Genomic DNA, 18,162 nt, shown 5'->3' with positions numbered 1-18,162 from the left:
GGAAAAAACTGTTGTGCTACTTACTTGAGACTTTCTTGGTTTATTTTTGTTTGTTTTATTGTTTTGTTGTTATTATGTATAAAAAATGTTTAAAGTCTTGTTAAAGGCAGACAGGAATCCTATGACTTGAGAGAATTTCTTGGGGGAGGAGAGGTTTATGGCAGATGCATTTGACAACAATAATGTAACTTAAGCATACCCTGTATGGCAGGTGCACATGATAGAAATAACAATCTAAGAAAGGAAGGTTGCCACGTGGAGGTTGCAGGTGGCGGGGCGGGGCAGGGCGGTGGGGGGAATGTGCTAAGGGAATGTGCTATATAAGCTGCGTGCTTTTCACAAGTGGTAGTGGTTCATCCAGTCTGCTGCTACTGGACTGTCTCTGTGTGTAAGTTTCCCTAAATGTATTTTTTTTTTTTTTTTTTTTTTGCTACTTGTGTCTCTTCTTTGGCCTCTTGAACTTGGCACCACCCCTGTTGAAGTTAATAGGGATCTGGCATGATGGGGATAAAAATTCCAATGCATGATAGGATTTCTTTAAGCCTGTGAGGGGAGGCCCCAAATCATATTCGCTGGAGGGCTCTTCTATTTGAGAGAAACACAAGTGCCTGATATCCTGACCCACGCCAGAAACAAACAAACAAGAAAAGGCCACTAAATAATATTGCTTCAAAACTTTAGACTTAGTTACTTACGTTAGTTATAGTATAGGCTCTTGCTTTTGCCCTACCTTTACAGTGCTCAGCTTCAGTTTCTTACAGAGTGGTCAAATGATATTTATGAAATTTTCTGAATAGCTAGTCATAATCTGAATTCCCTTCATAGTTTAAATAAACAAATTATTTTTGTTGCATTTCATGAGATGTTTCGAAAGAAGTCTTCTGTGTGAGAATTCCATGTGTCCTTTATATTTATTCAGAAAACTGGTATTGAATAATCACTAAGCTCTAGGCTTTTTCTCTAGATGCTAGAGGTAAAACAGAAGTAAAATAAATAATCAGAAAAGTACATAAAACATACTGTGTTTGGTGAATAAGAAAGAAATAGAAGGTGTATAGAAAGTGTAGGGTCTTAAAATTTTTAGAAGATAAAGTTCTAAGAGACGCCTCACCAGTAAGATGACATTTGCATAACGACCTAAAAGAGGTGAGCAAGTAAGCCATTCCAGTAATTGATAAATGATCATTCCAGGAAGTGAGAAGCACCTCTGAGGTGGCAGCTTGCCTGGCTTGTTCAAGGAACAGTAAGAAGTGCAGTGTGTCTGGAGTGAGACGAACAAGAGTAAGAGTAGTAAGGAGAAGAAGGAAATGAGATTAAAGAGGTAATGAATATACAGATCAAGTAGAGTTTTATGGATCATTATAAGGGCTTTGAATTTTGCTCTAGTTAAAATAGGAGCCCTTCGAGGGACTGAGTGAAGAACTGACCTTATCTGCTTTAGCATTTTAATGGTATAACTCGGGCTGGTGTGTTGGGATATTGTAAAGATGAGGAGGGCATAGATGGAAAAAGGGAAACCAGGCAGAAAACTTTGAAATAGTCTAGGTGAGTGATAATGGCAGGACAGTAGCAGTAGTTACTGAGAAGTGGTAGATGTCTGATAGGTTTGACTTCATGGTCAAAGGGATTTACCGATGCATTAGATGCAGTTGAATTAAAGATTTCCACCTATTTCTTAATTAGTAGAAAAGTTACTCTGAATGTGATTGTGTAGCTAAACTCTATCAACACTAATTTTCTATCAGATTTTACTGTTACCTTTAAATATGCTATTGAAACTCTGAGAAATTAGTATATGTTCATCAAAAACTCAGTCCTAATACTAGCAAAGCTGCATTGTTTAAAAAACTGGTATTAAAGAAGTTTATTTTTAATCTAGAATCTTATTTTCCACCTAGAATCTTATTTTTCTGACTATAGAAAATGGATGTGGAAGGAACTGGCTCAGTAATCACTATCTAGTCACTAAGAGAAAGTGTGATTGTTTGGCTCTTGGGGTTGGTCAAGGAGCCAATGAGGTCAAAGTCACAGGTGCACTCTTTGTATAAGCTTATGAACTTTGCGTTTTCTCCTCCAGAGAATCTGTTTCTGATCTCATACATTCAACTCAAAAAAACATTACCTTGCTCATGAAGGTAACCTGCGAAACAGTATGGAGAGGTCAGTCTAGGTTCATCATCATTTCTAGAAACACAATTCATACCACTTCCTTTACTTACTAGCAATAGAAGTAAATGACATGTCCTCATATTTAGACAATACATTATGACTAAGGAAATAACGAATACAAATGTTCTGCAGAATTTTTTTTTTAGTGAAGTATACATATGACTTAAAGTATTTTTATAAGAAAATTTTTATTTTATGAATTTATTAAAAGTATAGAAAATAGCTTTCAATAACTAATGCAAAGCTGTAAAATAATCATGACTCTTACTGAATTTACTTCTTTTTCTATTTTATTCCAGAACCTACAGATAGACCACCTATACTATTAATCGCAAATTTTGAAACAATTGAAATTTTCTATCTTAATGGAAGTAAAATGGCAACTCTAAGCTCAGTCAATGGAAATGAAATTCATGCTCTGGATTTTATTTATAATGAAGATATGATTTGTTGGATTGAATCAAGAGAATCTTCAAATCAACTCAAATGTATCCAGATAACAAAAGCAGGAGGATTAACAGATGAATGGACAATCAATATTCTTCAATCCTTCCACAGTAAGTGTTTCAATTAAATATTATATGCCACCCTTTACTGATTTCATTTACAGACCCGTAGGCTGGATTCTCAAATTTCTAGCATAGCTCATGGCTGTTGGAAAGCTGTATGTGCAAATACAATGAACTTGAATTACTGTATTCACTACATGTTTTTCGTATGCAAACACATACACATACACTTTCTCTATTTAGGTAAATAGTAAATTGCAGAGTTAATTGTAGTTCTTTCTTTAAGGCTTTTTACAGTGTCATCTAACTGGGAATTTTGATTTTTTTTTTTTTTTTTTTTTTCCCACTGAGTGGTAATTCACAATGTGATAGTGAAGGTGGGATAAAAAAAAAAAAAAAAGAGGGAGACAGAGTTGATAATTATAAGTGCATTGACTGTAGTTAAAAAATACCTTAAATAATTAGGTTTATGCTAATTGGGAGTAACTACCTGTGTTAACTCTCTTTAAAGCAAATCAATTTTTATACATCCTCTTCCAACAAACTTGTGATTTGTGATTCACTTTGACTTCTCATGTTGGAAACTTGACAGACTAACCGTCCTTCTCTTCCTGCATATTATCATAAACTGAAATCTCATTGTCACACGCACACACACACACACACACGGAGATGCACACATATTCTCTCCTTCTCTCTCCCTGCTTCCACATGGAAGTATAAAAATTGCTTTGTGTATGCTTAGGGAAACCATAAGCATGAAAATTTTAACATGTATCCATGTAATTTATGATTTATAGAAAGTGTTTCTTACAAATTCAGCTAAGATAAAATCTAGAAAAATGAAGAGAAGCTGGGCACAGAGGCTCATGCCTGTAATCCCAGTACTTTGGAAGGCTGAGTTGGGTGGATCACCTGAGGTTAGGAGTTCAAGACCAGCCTGGCCAACATGGTGAAACCCTGTCTCTACTAAAAATACAAAATTAGTCGGGCATGCTGGGGCATGCCTTTAATCCCAGCTACCTGGGAGGCTGAGACAGGAAGATCGCTTGAACCCAGGAGGTAGAGGTTGCAGTGAGCCGAGATTGTGACATTGCACTCCAACCTGTGTGACAAGAGCAAAACTATGTCTTAAAAAAAAAAAAAAAATGAAGAGAAATGTGTACAATCAAGTTAAGTGGAAAAGAAGAATGCTGTGATAGGATAAAGGTGATTTTCAAATTTAGAATATTTGGTCTAGTTTCAATAATTAAAGCTTTTCATATACAGTTAAGTGAACTGGTTATTAATCCTTGTATAAAGAAATAATTATAATGTTTGATCATTGTAATTAGATTAAATAAGTCAATGGCAAATTGTGAAAAATAGGACATACAGGTATAATTTTATATACTTAAATGAGCAAAGTGTTTAACAAATATTGTCAAACATTTTGAAGATCCTCTTAATATAAATGAAACAATTGATAAAGTTATTTATTGTGAAAAGAGACCAAAATTATAACGAAAGCAGTGGATATTTCAAGAACTCTATAGAGAAATGGTCATCCATATTAAATAATAATACATTTAATAGAGGATGGCAAAAGGCAGATAATCCTTATCATGTAATTTATGTTATTTATTATGTAAGTAATAAGGATTATCTGCCTTCTGATGCAAGTATTTCAACATTGGCTTAGGCAGCAGCTGGAAACTGAACACAAAGCCCCAGTCCTTGCTACATTAGTGATTACCTCAACTAACCCAAATGTGTTTTCCTCAGCGAATGGAATACTGAATAGTCAAACAGCTAAAATATTCAGTAAGTTGCCCAGTAGTTATTTTCTAAGAGTATTTAAGAACTTTTTATCTACACTTAATATGCCCTAATAATGGTAGTCTTCTCTTCTTTAATATATGTTTTAAAAACAACTATTTTTTAAAATAAATCTAAGGAAGATCAAGTAATTGCATATTGAATATTTGCAGAAAATAAGTATAACTTAAATTTGATTTATTAAGCAATTCAGCAAACCTAGAAACATATGTTTTGTTGTCGTTGTTGTTGCTAGGGAATTCAGTGAAATGCCAAATAGAATATTTATTTTGAACAATAAAAATAAATTCACTGAAAATATTTTAATCTGAGTAAATAATTTGTGATGAGGTTAAGTTTAAGCATGCAATTACATAGTCACGTTAGAAAAAAGTGATTAAATACGTGGAAGTAATTTAATGACTGGAGTGGGGCAGGGGTGTGAGCAGGGCTGAGCTTCTCTGTCATTGCTTGTAAGCCACGCATTTTATCAACATGTCACAGAAGAGCTGCCATTGAATACGATGGGCTCTGTGTTCACTGTGACAGTTTGTGAGATGATGATGAAGTTTGAATATTCTTTGCATCTATAATTACATAAAATCTTTGTCATACCATATAAGCAAAAATAATGAACTGATGGAAGTCAGCCTGAATACCTGTCACTTTTATCCACTGTTCCAGAGATTCTCTTTAGTTCCTCCCACCCCCGTTATATGTAGGTGCTTTTCTCTTAACTCACCTGAAGAGAACATGCTTTTTTGAGAAAATATAAACATTTTAGTTTTCAAAGGATTATTATGAGAAGAAAATCAAACATTGCAGGTCAAACTGACTTGCAGTTAACACTTCCATAATATAGTAGTAAACATTTTATTGCAATATTTTTAAAAATTGCACATCTCATCTCATTGGATACCCACTGCATCCCTGTGTAGTAAGCAGGAGAGATATGCCCTTCCTGTTTTATAATAGATAGCATTTTTACTCAAAGTTCAGATGTATTAGGCAAACCTGGATGGCTAAAAAGAGTGCAGAAGTGGGACATCTAAGCCCTGTTTTTTTTTCTTTTACACTAGAAAAGCAAATCTACCTTAAATGATATATTTTGACTGTGTTAAATATGCTGAAAGACTATCTGCAACAGGGAGATATTATTCTTTTGTTTTTATGGGAAAATTGAGACTGAGCAGTTAGATAATTGTACACAGCATAATTAGGTAGGTTTGCTTTTGGGTCAGACTTTATAGCTTTTTCTAAATACCACGCTGCGTTTAGGTCTCAACTTTTTCATGTTAGCAAAGCAAAAATGATTAGGTCTACCAATATTAGTAATGTTGGCTTGCAAAGACAGGTCCTCTAAGTGGGAGAGAGTTGTATGAATCTTGGAAGGGAGGTGGAAAAAGTGGGTTGTAGAAATCTATAGCATTGAAAAGGCCGACCCAATGATTCTGATGTGGCCTCCTTAAAAGTCTTACGTTTAACATTGTACATCATTCCTAAGCAATATTGTGAGAGAATCAAGATGAATGATAATAATATGCTCAATAAATTGTATTAATGAACGTTGGGGGAAATGATAGAAATTAAATTTCCTATTGAATTGTATTCTTTTTTATAATGATAACTAATATTTATTATTTAGCATTTTAGCCTGAAAGTTGCAGACTTTGGGGATAATTTTGGAGTTAGGTGTCTTCTAAGCAAAACTTGTTTTTTAAAAAAGTATTCATATAAAACACATTTGTAGCAGCTGATTGTTTCCCAAAATTTTTCTTGGAGAGTACTGTGGGTAGGGACACAGATACCCAAAATAACAAAAATTATGGGATTTACAAAAGTGTTGAATTCCATCTGTTTCCTCAGGACAAAGTGCATAGAGACGATTGAGATAAGAATATTTTCTGAGTTAATCTCTTATTAAGAAGGATGATTCAGAGCCATATAGTCATCCCCCAGCTGGACAGTAAACACTTTCGTTGTCTTTTTATGGCTGAATTCTTCAATACTCTGAAAAATTCAAGGATCACTTTTAAGATTCTAACATGGATTTAGCCAGCTTCTCTTGAGCCACTTATGGGTTCAACTCCAATCCAGTAGAGTATACCTAGCTAAAAATAAAATAACTGCTTATTCTTCATGGACTTAGCTTCTGAATTAACCCCATTCACAGACTTTTATCTTTTTCCTTAGCTTGTTTTAATATCAACCTTATATCATGTTCTATTTGAACCTCTAGCTAGAGCTACTAAATTAAGTCCTTATTGGATAATTTTTGAATTCTGACTATTTTTTATCTTTAATTTTATTTCAAGTTCTGGGATACATGCGCAGGATGTGCAGGTTTGTTACATAGGAAAACGTGTGGTTTGCTGCACGTATCAACCCATTATCTAAGCATTAAGCCCAACATTCATTACCTACTTCTCCTGATGCTCTCCCTTCCCCACCCCACCCCCACAACAGTCCCAGTGTGTGTTGTTCCCTTCCCTGTGTCCATGTTTTCTCATCGTTCAGCTCCCACTTGAAAGTGAGAACATGTTTTTCTTTGTTTTCTGTTCCTGTGTTAGTTTGCTAAGGATAATAGCTTCCAGCTCCATCCATGTCCCTGCAAAGAAAATAATCTTGGTTCTTTTTATGGCTGCATAGTATCCCATGGTATATATGTACCATTTTCTTTATCCAGTCTATCATTAATGGGTACTTGGGTTGATTCCATGTCTTTGCTATTGTGAATAGTGCTGAAATGAACATACACATGCATATATCTCTACAATAGAATGATTTGTATTTTGGGGGGTATATACCCAGTAATGGGATTGCTGGGTCAAATGGTATTTCTGGTTCTAGGTCTTTGAGGAATTGCCACTCTGTCTTTCACAATGGTTGAACTAATTTGTAACATGTAACTAACATGTAAAAACATTCTTATCTCTTGACAGTCTCACCAGCATCTGTTGTTTCTTGACTTTTGATAATCGCTATTCTGATTGGCGTGAGATGGTATCTCATCATGGTTTGATTTGGATTTCTCTAATCAGTGATGTTGAGCTTTTTTCCACATGTGTGTTGGCAATATAAATGTCATCTTTTGAGATGTCTGTTCATGTCCTTTGCCCACTTTTTAATTTGTGTGCGTGTGTGTGCGCACGTGCATGTGTGAATTTAAGTTCCTTGTAGATTCTGGGTATTGGACCTCTGTCAGATGGATAGATTGCAAAAATTTTCTTCCATTCTGTAGGATGTCTGTTTGCTCTAATGATAGTTTCTTGTGCTGTGCAGAAGCTGTTTAGTTTAATTAGATCTCATTTGTCAATTTTCGCTTTTGTTGCAATTATTTTCAGTGATTTTGTCAGGAAATCTTGGCCTGTGCCTATGTCCTGAGTGGTATTGTCTGGATTTTCTTCCTATAGTTTTGAGTTTTACATTTAAATCTTTAATCCATGTTGAGTTAATTTTTGTATAAGATGTAAGGAAGGAGTCCAGTTTCAATTTTCTGCATATGGCTAGCCAGTTTTCCCAGCACTATTTATTAAATAGGGAATCATTTCTCCATTGCTTGTTTATGTCGGGTTAATCAAAGATCTAATGGTTGTAGATGTGCGGTCTTATTTCTGAGTTCTCTATTCTGTTCCACTGGTCTGTGTCTGTTTTTGTACTAGTACCATGTACCAGTTTTGGTTACTGTAGTCTTGTAATATAGTTTCAAGTCAGGTAGTGTGATGCCTCCAGCCTTGCTCTTTTTCTTAGGATTGGCTTCGTTATACAGGCTCTTTTTGGATTTCACATGAATTTTAAAATAGTTTTTTTCTAATTCACTGATGAATGTTAATGGTAGTTTAATGGGAATAGCATGGAATCTATAAACTGCTTTGGGCAGTATGGCCATTTTCATGATATTGATTCTTCCTATCCATGAGCACAAAATGTTTTTCTGTTCATGTCCTCTTTCTTTCTTTGATCAGTTGTTTGTAGTTCTTGAAGAGGTCCTTCACTTCCCTTATTAGCTGTATTCCTAGGCATTTTATTCTTTCTGTAGCAATTGTGAATGGGAGTTGATTCATGATTTGGCTCTCTGCTTGCATAATGTTGGTGTATAGGAATACTAGTGATTTTTTGCAATGGATTTTGTATCCTGAGACTTTGCTGGAGTAACTTATCAGCTTTAGAAGCTTTTGGGATGAGACAATGGGGTTTTCTAGATACAGGATCATGTCGTCTGCAAACAAAGACAATTTGACTTCCTCTCTTCCTATTTGAATCCCTTTTATTTCTTCCTCTTGCCTGATTGCCATGGCCAGAACATCCAATATTATGTTGGATAGAAGTGGTGAGAGAGGGCATGCTTATCTTGTGCAGGTTTTCAAGGGGAATGCTTCCAGCTTTTGCACATTCAGTGTGATATTGACTGTGGTTTTGTCATATATGGCTCCTATCATTTTGAGGTATGTTCCTTCAATTCCTAGTTTATTGAGGGTTTTTGCCATGAAGGAATGTTGAATTTTATCAAAGGCCTTTTCTGCATCTATTGAGATAATCATGTGGTTTTTGCCTTCAGTTCTGTTTATATGATGAATTAGGTTTGTTGATTTGCATATGTTGAACCAGCTTTGCATTCCAGGAATGAAGTCAACTTGATTGTGGTAGATAAGCTTTTGGATGTGCTGCTGGATTTGGTTTGCTAGTAATTTATTGAGGACTTTTTGCATTGACGTTCATCGTGGATATTGGCCTAAAGTTTTTTTTTTTTTTTTTTTTTTTTTTGTAATAACTCTGTTAGGTTTTGTTGTCTGGATAATGCTAGCCACATAAAGTGAGTTAGGGAGGAATCCCTCCTTCTCAGTTGCTTGGAATAGTTTCAGAAGAAATGGTACCAGCTCCTCTTTGCACCTCTAGTAGAATTCAGTTTTAAATACATCTGGTCCTGGGGTTTTTTGGTTGGTAGGCTATTTATTACTGCCTCAGTTTCAGAATTCATTATTCAGGGATTCAGCTTCTTTCTGATTCATTCTTGGGAGGGTGTATGTGTCCAGGAATTTGTCCGTTGAAGAAACGGACAAATTTTGTTGATTCTTTCTAGTTTATTTGCATAGAGGTGTTGATAGTATTCTCTGATGGTTGTTTGTATTTCTGTAAGATCAGTGGTTATATCCCCTTTATTATTTTGTATTGTGTCTATTTGAATATTCTCTTTTCTTCTTTATTAGTCTAGTTAGCTATCTATTTTATTGATTCTTTCCCCGCACCCCCCCCCCCCCCGCCCAAGGATTTTTCATGTCCATTTCCTTCAGTTCCACTCTGATCTGGGTTATTTCTTGTCTTTTGCTAGCTTTGGGGTTTGTTTGCTTTTGGGTCTCTAGTTCTTCTACTTGTGATGTTAGGGTGTCAATTTGAGATCTTTCTAGCTTTTTGATGTGGGCACTTAGTGCTATAAATTTCCCTCTTAACACTGCTTTGGCTGCATCCCAGAGATTCTGGTATGTTGTCTCTTTGTTCTCATTGGTTTCAAAGAACTTCTTGATTTCTGCCTTAATTTCATTATTTACCCAGGAGTCATTCAGGAGAGGTTGTTCCAGTTCTATGTAGTCGTGTGACTTTTCAGTGAGTTTATTAACTGTGGATTATAATTTGATTGTGCTATGGTCTGAGAGACAGTTTGTAATGATTTCAGTTATTTTGCATTATTTGAGGAGTGTTTTACTCCCAATTATATGATCAATTTTAGAGCAAGTGCCATGTGTTGCTGAGAAAAAATGTATATTCTGTTGTTTTGGGTTTGGAGAGTTCTGTAGATAACTATCAAGGCCATTTGATCCAAAGCTGAGTTCAAGTCCTGAATATCTTTGCTAATTCATTTATCTCAATAATCTAATATTGACAGTGGCGTGTTAAAATCTCCCACTATCATTGTGTGAGAGTCTAAGACTCTTTGTAGGTCTCTAATAACTTGTTTTATGAAACTGGGTGCTCCTGTATTGGATGCATATATGTTTCGGATAGCTAGCTCTTCTTGTTGAATTGAACTCTTTCCCATTATGTAATGCCCTTCTTTTTTTTTTTTTTTTTTTTTAATCTTTGTTGGCTTAAAGTCTGTTTTGTCAGAAACTAGGATTGCAACGTTTGCTTTTTTCTGCTTTCCATTTGCTTGGTAAATTTTCCTCCATCCCTTTATTTTGAGCCTATGTGTGACTTTGCATGTGAGATGGGTCTCTTTGCAGCACATCAATGGGTCTTTTCTTTTTATCCAGCTTGCCACTCTATATCTTTTAATTGGGGCTTTTGGCCCATTTACTTTTAAGGTTATGTGTGAATTTGATTCTGTCATCATGATGCTAATTGGTTATTTTGCAGACTTGTTAATGTAGTTGCTTCATAGTGTCATTGGTCTGTGTAGTTTTTAGTGGCTGGTAATGAGCTTTTCTTTCCATATTTAATGCTTTGTTCAGGAGGTCTTGCAAGGTAGGCCTGGTGGTAATGAATTCCCTCAGCATTTGCTTGTCTGGAAAGGATTTTATTTCCCCTTTCCTTATGAAGCTTAGTATGGCTGATAATGAAATTTTTGGTTGGAAATTCTTTTTTAAAAAAATTTTGAATATTGACTCCCAATCTCTTCCAGCTTGTAGGGATTCCACTGAGAGGTCTGCTGTTAGTCTCATGGACTTCCCTTAGTAGGTGACCTGGCCTTTCTCTCTGGCTACCGTTAACATTTTTTCTTTTCTTTTCTTTTTTTTTCCAACCTTGGAGAATCTGATGATTATGTGTCTTGGAGCTGATCTTCTCATGGAGTATCTTACTGGGGTTCTCTGGATTTGAATGTTGGCGTCTCTTGCTAAGTTGGGGAAGTTCTCCTGGATATTGTGAAGTATGGTTTCCAACTTAGTTCCATTCTCCTTGTCTCTTTCAGGTACCCCATCAGTCGTAGGTCCTGTGTTTTTACATAATCCTATAGTTCTCAGGTTTTGTTTGTCCTTTTTATTATTTTTTATCTAACCTTGTCTGTCTGTGCTATTTCATTAAGATAGTCTTCATGCTCTGAGATCCTTTCCTCCACTTTCGTCTATTTGGTTGTTGATACTTGTGGTTGCATTGTGAAGTTCTCATCTTGTGTTTTTCAGCTCCTTCAGGTCATTTATGTTCCTGTCTAAACTGGTTATTCTGGTTAACAGCTCCTGTAATGTTTTATCATGGTTCTTATCTTCTTGAATTGGCTTAGAACATACTCCTTTAGCTTAGCGAAGTTCATTATTCACCTTCTGAAGTCTAATTCTGTCAGGTCATTCATCTTGTCCCAAGCCTAGTTTAGTGTCCTTGCTGGAAAGCTGTTTGGAGGAGAAGAGGCACTCTGGCTTTTTAAGTTTTCAGCATTTTTGCATTGATTCTTTCTCATCTTTGTGTGGTTTTCCACCTTTGATCTTTTAAGGCTGCCAATGTGGTTTTTGTGGGGTCTTTTGTTGATGTTATTGTTGCTTTCTGTTTGTTTTTCTTTTAGCAATCAGGCCCATCTTCCGTAGGGCTACTGGGGCTTACTGGGGGAACCACTGCGGACCCAATTCACTGGGGTCCCTCCTGCAACTGGAGATATCACCAGTAGAGGCGCCAGAACAGCAAAGATGGCTGCCTGTTCCTTCCTCTGTGAGCTCTGTCCCAGAGGGGTACCAAGCTGATGCCAGCCAAAACACTCTGGTATGAGGTGTCTTGTGACCCTTGCTGGGAGGTCTCACCCAGTCAGGCGGCATGTGATCAGAAGCCTGTGTAACAAAGCAGCTTGGCTGCCCGTTGGTTGAGCAGGTTTGGCTGCACTGGGGAGAATCCCCCTCATCTGGACTGCCAGCAGGCAGGAAAGACTAGGTCCACTAAATTCAAGACCACAGTCACACCTCCCCCCAGGGTCTCCTTCCCAGGAATATCAGAGTTCCATCCATAAACTCCTGGCTATAGTTGCAGCAATTCCTGCAGGGAAGCCCTGCCCAGTGGGAAAGGATGGATCTGGTCCCACCTGAAGGAGCAATCTTGCCATGATATGCCACAGCTGTTGTACTTTGCTGTGGAGGAATTCCTCTCAGTTTAAACTGCCCAATCTCCCCAACACCAGCAGTGGAAAATGGCTGATGAGAGTCTTAGTGATGGTGGCTGCCTCTCCCTCCGGGAACTCAGTTGTCTTAGGCAGTGTCCAGCCTGCTGCCACTGGCCTTGATCCTATTGGGTTGCACAGCTCTGAGTTTGGGACCCAAGGCCCTGGTGGGGTGGGCTCACAAGGGGATCTCCTGATCCACAGGATGCACAGATCTGAAGAAAGAGTGTGGTTTCCCGGGCAGGGTAGCACGGTTACTGACTGCCTCCTTTGTCTGGGTGTGAGAGTTCCCCTAATCCTGTGTGGCACCTTGGTCACTGCACCACCATGCTTTTCCTCACTCTGCATGGGTCACACTAACTGCCTAGTCTGTCCCAGTGACAAAACCTGGATATCTCAGTTGACAGAGCAAGATTCACTTACTGTTTTTGTTCTTCTTAGTGAGAGCTGCAGACTGGAGCTACTTCTAATCGGCCATCTTGGCTCCTCTCCCCTCTGTTTTTTATTGTAGATTGGGGGGGTACATGTGCAGGTTTATTATGTGGGTGTATTGTGATATTAAAGTTTGGATATCAATTGAACCTGTCACTCAAATAGTGAACATAGTACCCAATAGGTAGTTTTGCAATCTTTTCCCCTTACCCCTTCCCTTCTTTTGAAGTCCTCAGTATATACTGTTGCCATGCTTATGTCTCTGTGTACCCATTGTTCAGCTCCCACTTATAAGTGAGAATATATAGTGTTTAGTTTTCTGTTTCTGAAGTAACTCACTTAGGATAATGGCCTCCAGCTGCATACATGTTGCTGCAAAGGACATGATTTCATCCTTTTATGGCTACATAGTATTCTATTGGGTATACATACCATATTTTCTTTATCCAATCCACAATTGATGGACACCTAGGTTAACTCTATGTCTTTGTGGTTGTGAATAGTGCTGTGATGTGTGTACACATGCATGTGTCTTTTTGGTGGAATGATTTGTTTTCCTTTGTGTATATGCCTAGTAATGGGATCACTAGGTTGAATCTATTTTTAGTTATTTGAGAAATCTCAAAACTTTTTATCAGTGGCTGAACTAATATACAATTCCACCAACAGTGCATGTTTCCTTTTTTTCTGCAATCTCACCAACATCTGTTATTTTGACTTGTTAATAGTAGCCATTCTGATTGGTGTGAGATGGTATCTCATTGTGGTTTTGATCTGCATTTCTCTGATTATGAGTGATGTTGAATATTTTTTCATGTTTTTGGGACATATCTTCTTTTGCAGTGTCTGTTCATGTCCTCTGTTCACTTTTTAATGGAGTTTTTTGTTGTTGTTGTTTTGTTTTGTTTTGTTAAGTTCTTGAAAGGTTTTGGATATTAGTCTTTCATCAGATGCGTAGTTTGAAAATATCTTCTCCCACTCTGTAAGTTGTCTGTTTACTTTGTTTAGAGTTCGTTGTTAATTTTTGTTTTTGTTGCATTTCTTTTTGAGGACTTAGTCATAAACTCTTTGCTAGGCCAATGTTCAGAAGAGTATTTCCTATGTTTCCTTCTGGAATTTTTAGTTTGAGGTCTTACATTTGAGTTTTTAATCCATCTTGAGTTATTTTTTTGTAAATGGTGAAAAGTAGAGGTCAAGTTTCATTTTTCTGCATATGGTTAGCTGGTTTTCTCAGCATCATTTATTGAGTAGGACTGATACTTCTGTCTTCATCAAGCTTACCTTTTTCCTTTGAGTTAGCAACTATCTAATAATTACACAGTATTTTGGAACAACATGTATTGAATGTTTATATTGTGCATTAGGAAATCTACATATTTACTTCATTACCATCACACACAATTATAACACATGCATACTATATATAATTATCAGTATATATATATATATATATATATATATATATATATATATATATATATATGAGAAAATGAACCTACAAAACTAGGAGCAAGAAAGTAGAGGGAGGTGCCACACATTTTTAAATCACCAGATCTTGAGAGAATTCACTCACTATTCTGAGGACAGCACCAAGCCATGAGGGATCTACCCCCAGGATCCAAACACCTCAACTAGGACCCACCTTCAACATTGGAGATTGCACTTTAATATGAGATTTGGTAGGGACATACATTCAAACTGTATCATTCCTCTCCTGGTCTCTCAAATCTCATGTTCTTCTCACATTGCAAAATACAATTATGACTTCCCAACAATCCCCGAAGTCTGACCTCATTCCAGTATCAAATCAATTAAAAGTCCCAAGTCTAAGGTCTCATCTGAGACAAGGCAAATCCCTTCCACTTATAAGCCTGTAAAATCAAACAAGTTATTTACTTCCAAGATACAATGGAGGTGTATGCATTGTACCTATAATGGAATCAGGATGAGTAAACATTCCCATTCCATAAAAGAGAAACTGACCAAAAGAAAGGGGCTACATGTCCCTATAAGCCTGAAATCCAACAGGGAAATTATTGAATATTAAAGATCTAAAATAATCTTTTTTGACTCCATGTCTTACAGCTAGGGCACACTGGTGTAAGGGGTAGGCTCCCAAGGCCTTGCACAGCTCTACCTCTGTAGTTTTGTAGGGTACATCCGCTGTGGCTACTCTCAAAGATTGAGTGCCTGTGGCTTTTTCAGGCATAGGGTGAAAGCTGCCAGTGGCTCTATCATTCTGGGATCTGAGGGATAATGACTGCCTTCCCACAGCTGCACTACGCGATGCCCCAGTGGGAACTCTGAGTGGAGGCTCCAACCCCATACTTCCCCTCTGCCCCTACCTAGTTGAAGTTCTCTCTGTAGCCTCCACTTCTGCATCAGCCTTCTGCATGAGCAACCACACTTTCCCATACATCCTCTGAAATCTAGGCAGAGGCTGACAAACTTTCACCACTCTTATACTCTGTGCAAGTGTGGGCATAATACCACATGGAAGCTGCCAAGGTTTATGACTTGCATTCTCCAAAGTGGCAGTTCGAGGTATATCTGGACCCTTTGAACCCTGGCTGGTGCTATAGTGGCTGGATGTGAGAAGCAGTGCCCTGAGACTGTGCAGAGCAGCAGAGCCCTGGTCCTGGTCCCCGGACCATTCTTCCCTCCTATGTCTCTAGGCCTGTGATGAAAGGGCCACCACAAAAGCCTCTGAAATGCCTTTGAGACATTTTTCACCTTGTCTTGGCTATTATCACTTGGCTCCTTTTTAGTTATGCAATTTTCTCTAGCAGTATTTCTCTAGTATTTGCTCAGCAGACTGCTTGAATTCCTCTCTAGAAAAAGCTTCTTCTAAGTTGAATCCCTGAATAGACCAATAACAGGCTCTGAAATTGAGGCAATAATTAATAGCCTACCAACCAAAAAAAGTCCAGGACCAGATGGATTCACAGCTGAATTCTACCAGAGGTACAAGGAGGAGCTGGTACCATTCCTTCTGAAACTATTCCATTCAATAGAATCCTCCCTAACTCATTTTATGAGGTCAGCATCATCCTGATACCAAAGCCTGGCAGAGACAAAAAAAGAGAATTTTAGACCAATATCCCTGATGAACATCTATGCAAAAATCCTCAATAAAATACTGGCAAACAGAATCCAGCAGCACATCAAAAAGCTTATCCACCATGATCAAGTGGGCTTCATACCTGGGATGCAAGGCTGGTTCAACATATGCAAATCAATAAACGTAATCCAGCATATAAACAGAACCAAAGACAAAAACCACATGATTATCTCAATAGATACCAAAAAGGCCTTTGACAAAATTCAACAGCCCTTCATGCTAAAAACTCTCAATAAATTCTGTATTGATGGGACATATCTCAAAATAATAAGAGATGTCTATGACAAACCCACAGCCAATATCATACTGAATGGTCAAAAACTGGAAGCATTCCCCTTGAAAACTGGCACAAGACAGGGATGCCCTCTCTCACCACTCCTATTCAACATAGTGTTGTAAGTTCTAGCCAGGGCAATCAGGTAAGAGAAAGAAATAGTGTATTCAATTAGGAAAAGAGGAAGTCAAATTGTCCCTGTTTGCAGATGACATGATTGTATATTTAGAAAACCCCATTGTCTCAGCACAAAATCTCCTTAAGCTGATGATAAGCAACTTCAGCAAAGTCTCAGGATACAAAATCAATGTTCTAAAATCACAAGTGTTCTTATACACCAGTAACAGACAGAGTCAAATCATGAATGAACTTCCATTCACAATTGCTTCAAAAAGAATAAAATACCTAGGAATCCAACTTACAAGGGATGTAAAGGACCTCTTCAGGAAGAACTACAAACCACTGCTTAATGAAATAAAAGAAGACACAAACAAATGGAAGAACATACCATGCTCATGCATAGGAAAAATCAATATCGTGAAAATGGCCATACTGCCCAAGGTAATTTATAGATTCAATGCCATCCCCATTAAGCTACCAATGACTTTCTTCACAGAATTGGAAAAAAAAAAATCTTTAAATTTCCTATAGAACCAAAAAAGAGCCCACATTGCCAAGACAATCCTAAGCCAAAAGAACAAAGCTGGAGGTATCATGCTACCTGACTTCAAACTATAGTACAAGGCTACAGTAACCAAAACAGCATGGGACTGGTACCAAAACAGAGATATAGACCAATGGAACAGAACAGAGCCCTCAGAAATAATACCACACATCTACAACCATCTGATCTTTGACAAACCTGACAAAAACAAGAAATGGGGAAAAGGATTCCCTCTTTAATAAATGGTGCTGGGAAAACTGGCTAGCCATAAGTAGAAAGCTGAAACTGTATCCCTTCCTTACACCTTATACAAAAATTAATTCAAGATGGATTAGAGACTTAAATGTTAGACCTAAAACCATAAAAACCCTAGAAGAAAATCTAGGCAATACCATTCAGGACATAGGCATGGGCAAAGACTTCATGTTTAAAACACTAAAAGCAATGGCGACAAAGCCAAAATTGACAAATGGTATCTAATTAAACGAAAGAGCTTCTGCACAGCAAAAGAAACTACCATCAGAGTGAACAGGAAACCTAGAGAATGGGAGAAAATTTTTGCAATCTACTCATCAGACAAAGGGCTAATATTCAGAAACTACAAAGAACTTAAACAAATTTACAAGAAAAAAACAACCCCATCAAAAAGTGGGCAAAGGATATGAACAGACACTTCTCAAAAGAAGACATGTATGCAGCCAACAGATATATGAAAAAATACTCATCATCACTAGCCATCAGAGAAATGCAAATCAAACCACAATGAGATACCATCTCACACCAGTTAGAAAGGTGATCATTAAAAAGTCAGCAAACAACAGATGCTGGAGAGGATGTAGAGAAATAGTAACACTTTTACACTGTTGGTGGGACTGTAAACTAGTTCAACCATTGTGGAAGACAGTGTGGTGATTCCTCAAGGATTTGACCCAGCTATCCCATTACTGGGTATATACCGAAAGGATTATAAATCATGCTGCTATAAAGACATATGCATACATATATTTATTGTGGCACTATGCACAATAGCAAAGACTTGGAATCAACCCAAATGCCCATCAATGACAGACTGGATTAAGAAAATGTGGCACATATACACCATGGAATACTATACAGCCATTAAAA

The 18,162-nt window shown here is 37.3% G+C and overlaps 1 protein-coding gene across 4 annotated transcripts in view; it reads left to right on the top strand.

The window, feature by feature from the left end:
• The window catches only part of LOC105492606 (LDL receptor related protein 1B), a 1,932,714-nt gene that overhangs the window by 934,324 nt on the left and 980,228 nt on the right, over window positions 1–18,162 (top strand). For all 4 annotated transcript variants that reach the window (XR_011609732.1, XM_011759820.3, XM_011759819.3 and 1 more), the window contains exon 6: window positions 2,469–2,726. Coding sequence is in view for 3 of the 4 variants with exons in the window: in XM_011759820.3 (XP_011758122.2) it covers window positions 2,469–2,726 (258 nt within the window). In the remaining variant the exon portion in view is untranslated. The remainder of the gene's footprint in view (window positions 1–2,468; window positions 2,727–18,162) is intronic.

Source organism: Macaca nemestrina, chromosome 11 (genome assembly GCF_043159975.1).
Source record: "Macaca nemestrina isolate mMacNem1 chromosome 11, mMacNem.hap1, whole genome shotgun sequence".
In the NCBI taxonomy this organism is placed as follows: Eukaryota; Metazoa; Chordata; class Mammalia; order Primates; family Cercopithecidae; genus Macaca; species Macaca nemestrina.
This window is presented reverse-complemented; position numbering and strand designations above follow the sequence as displayed.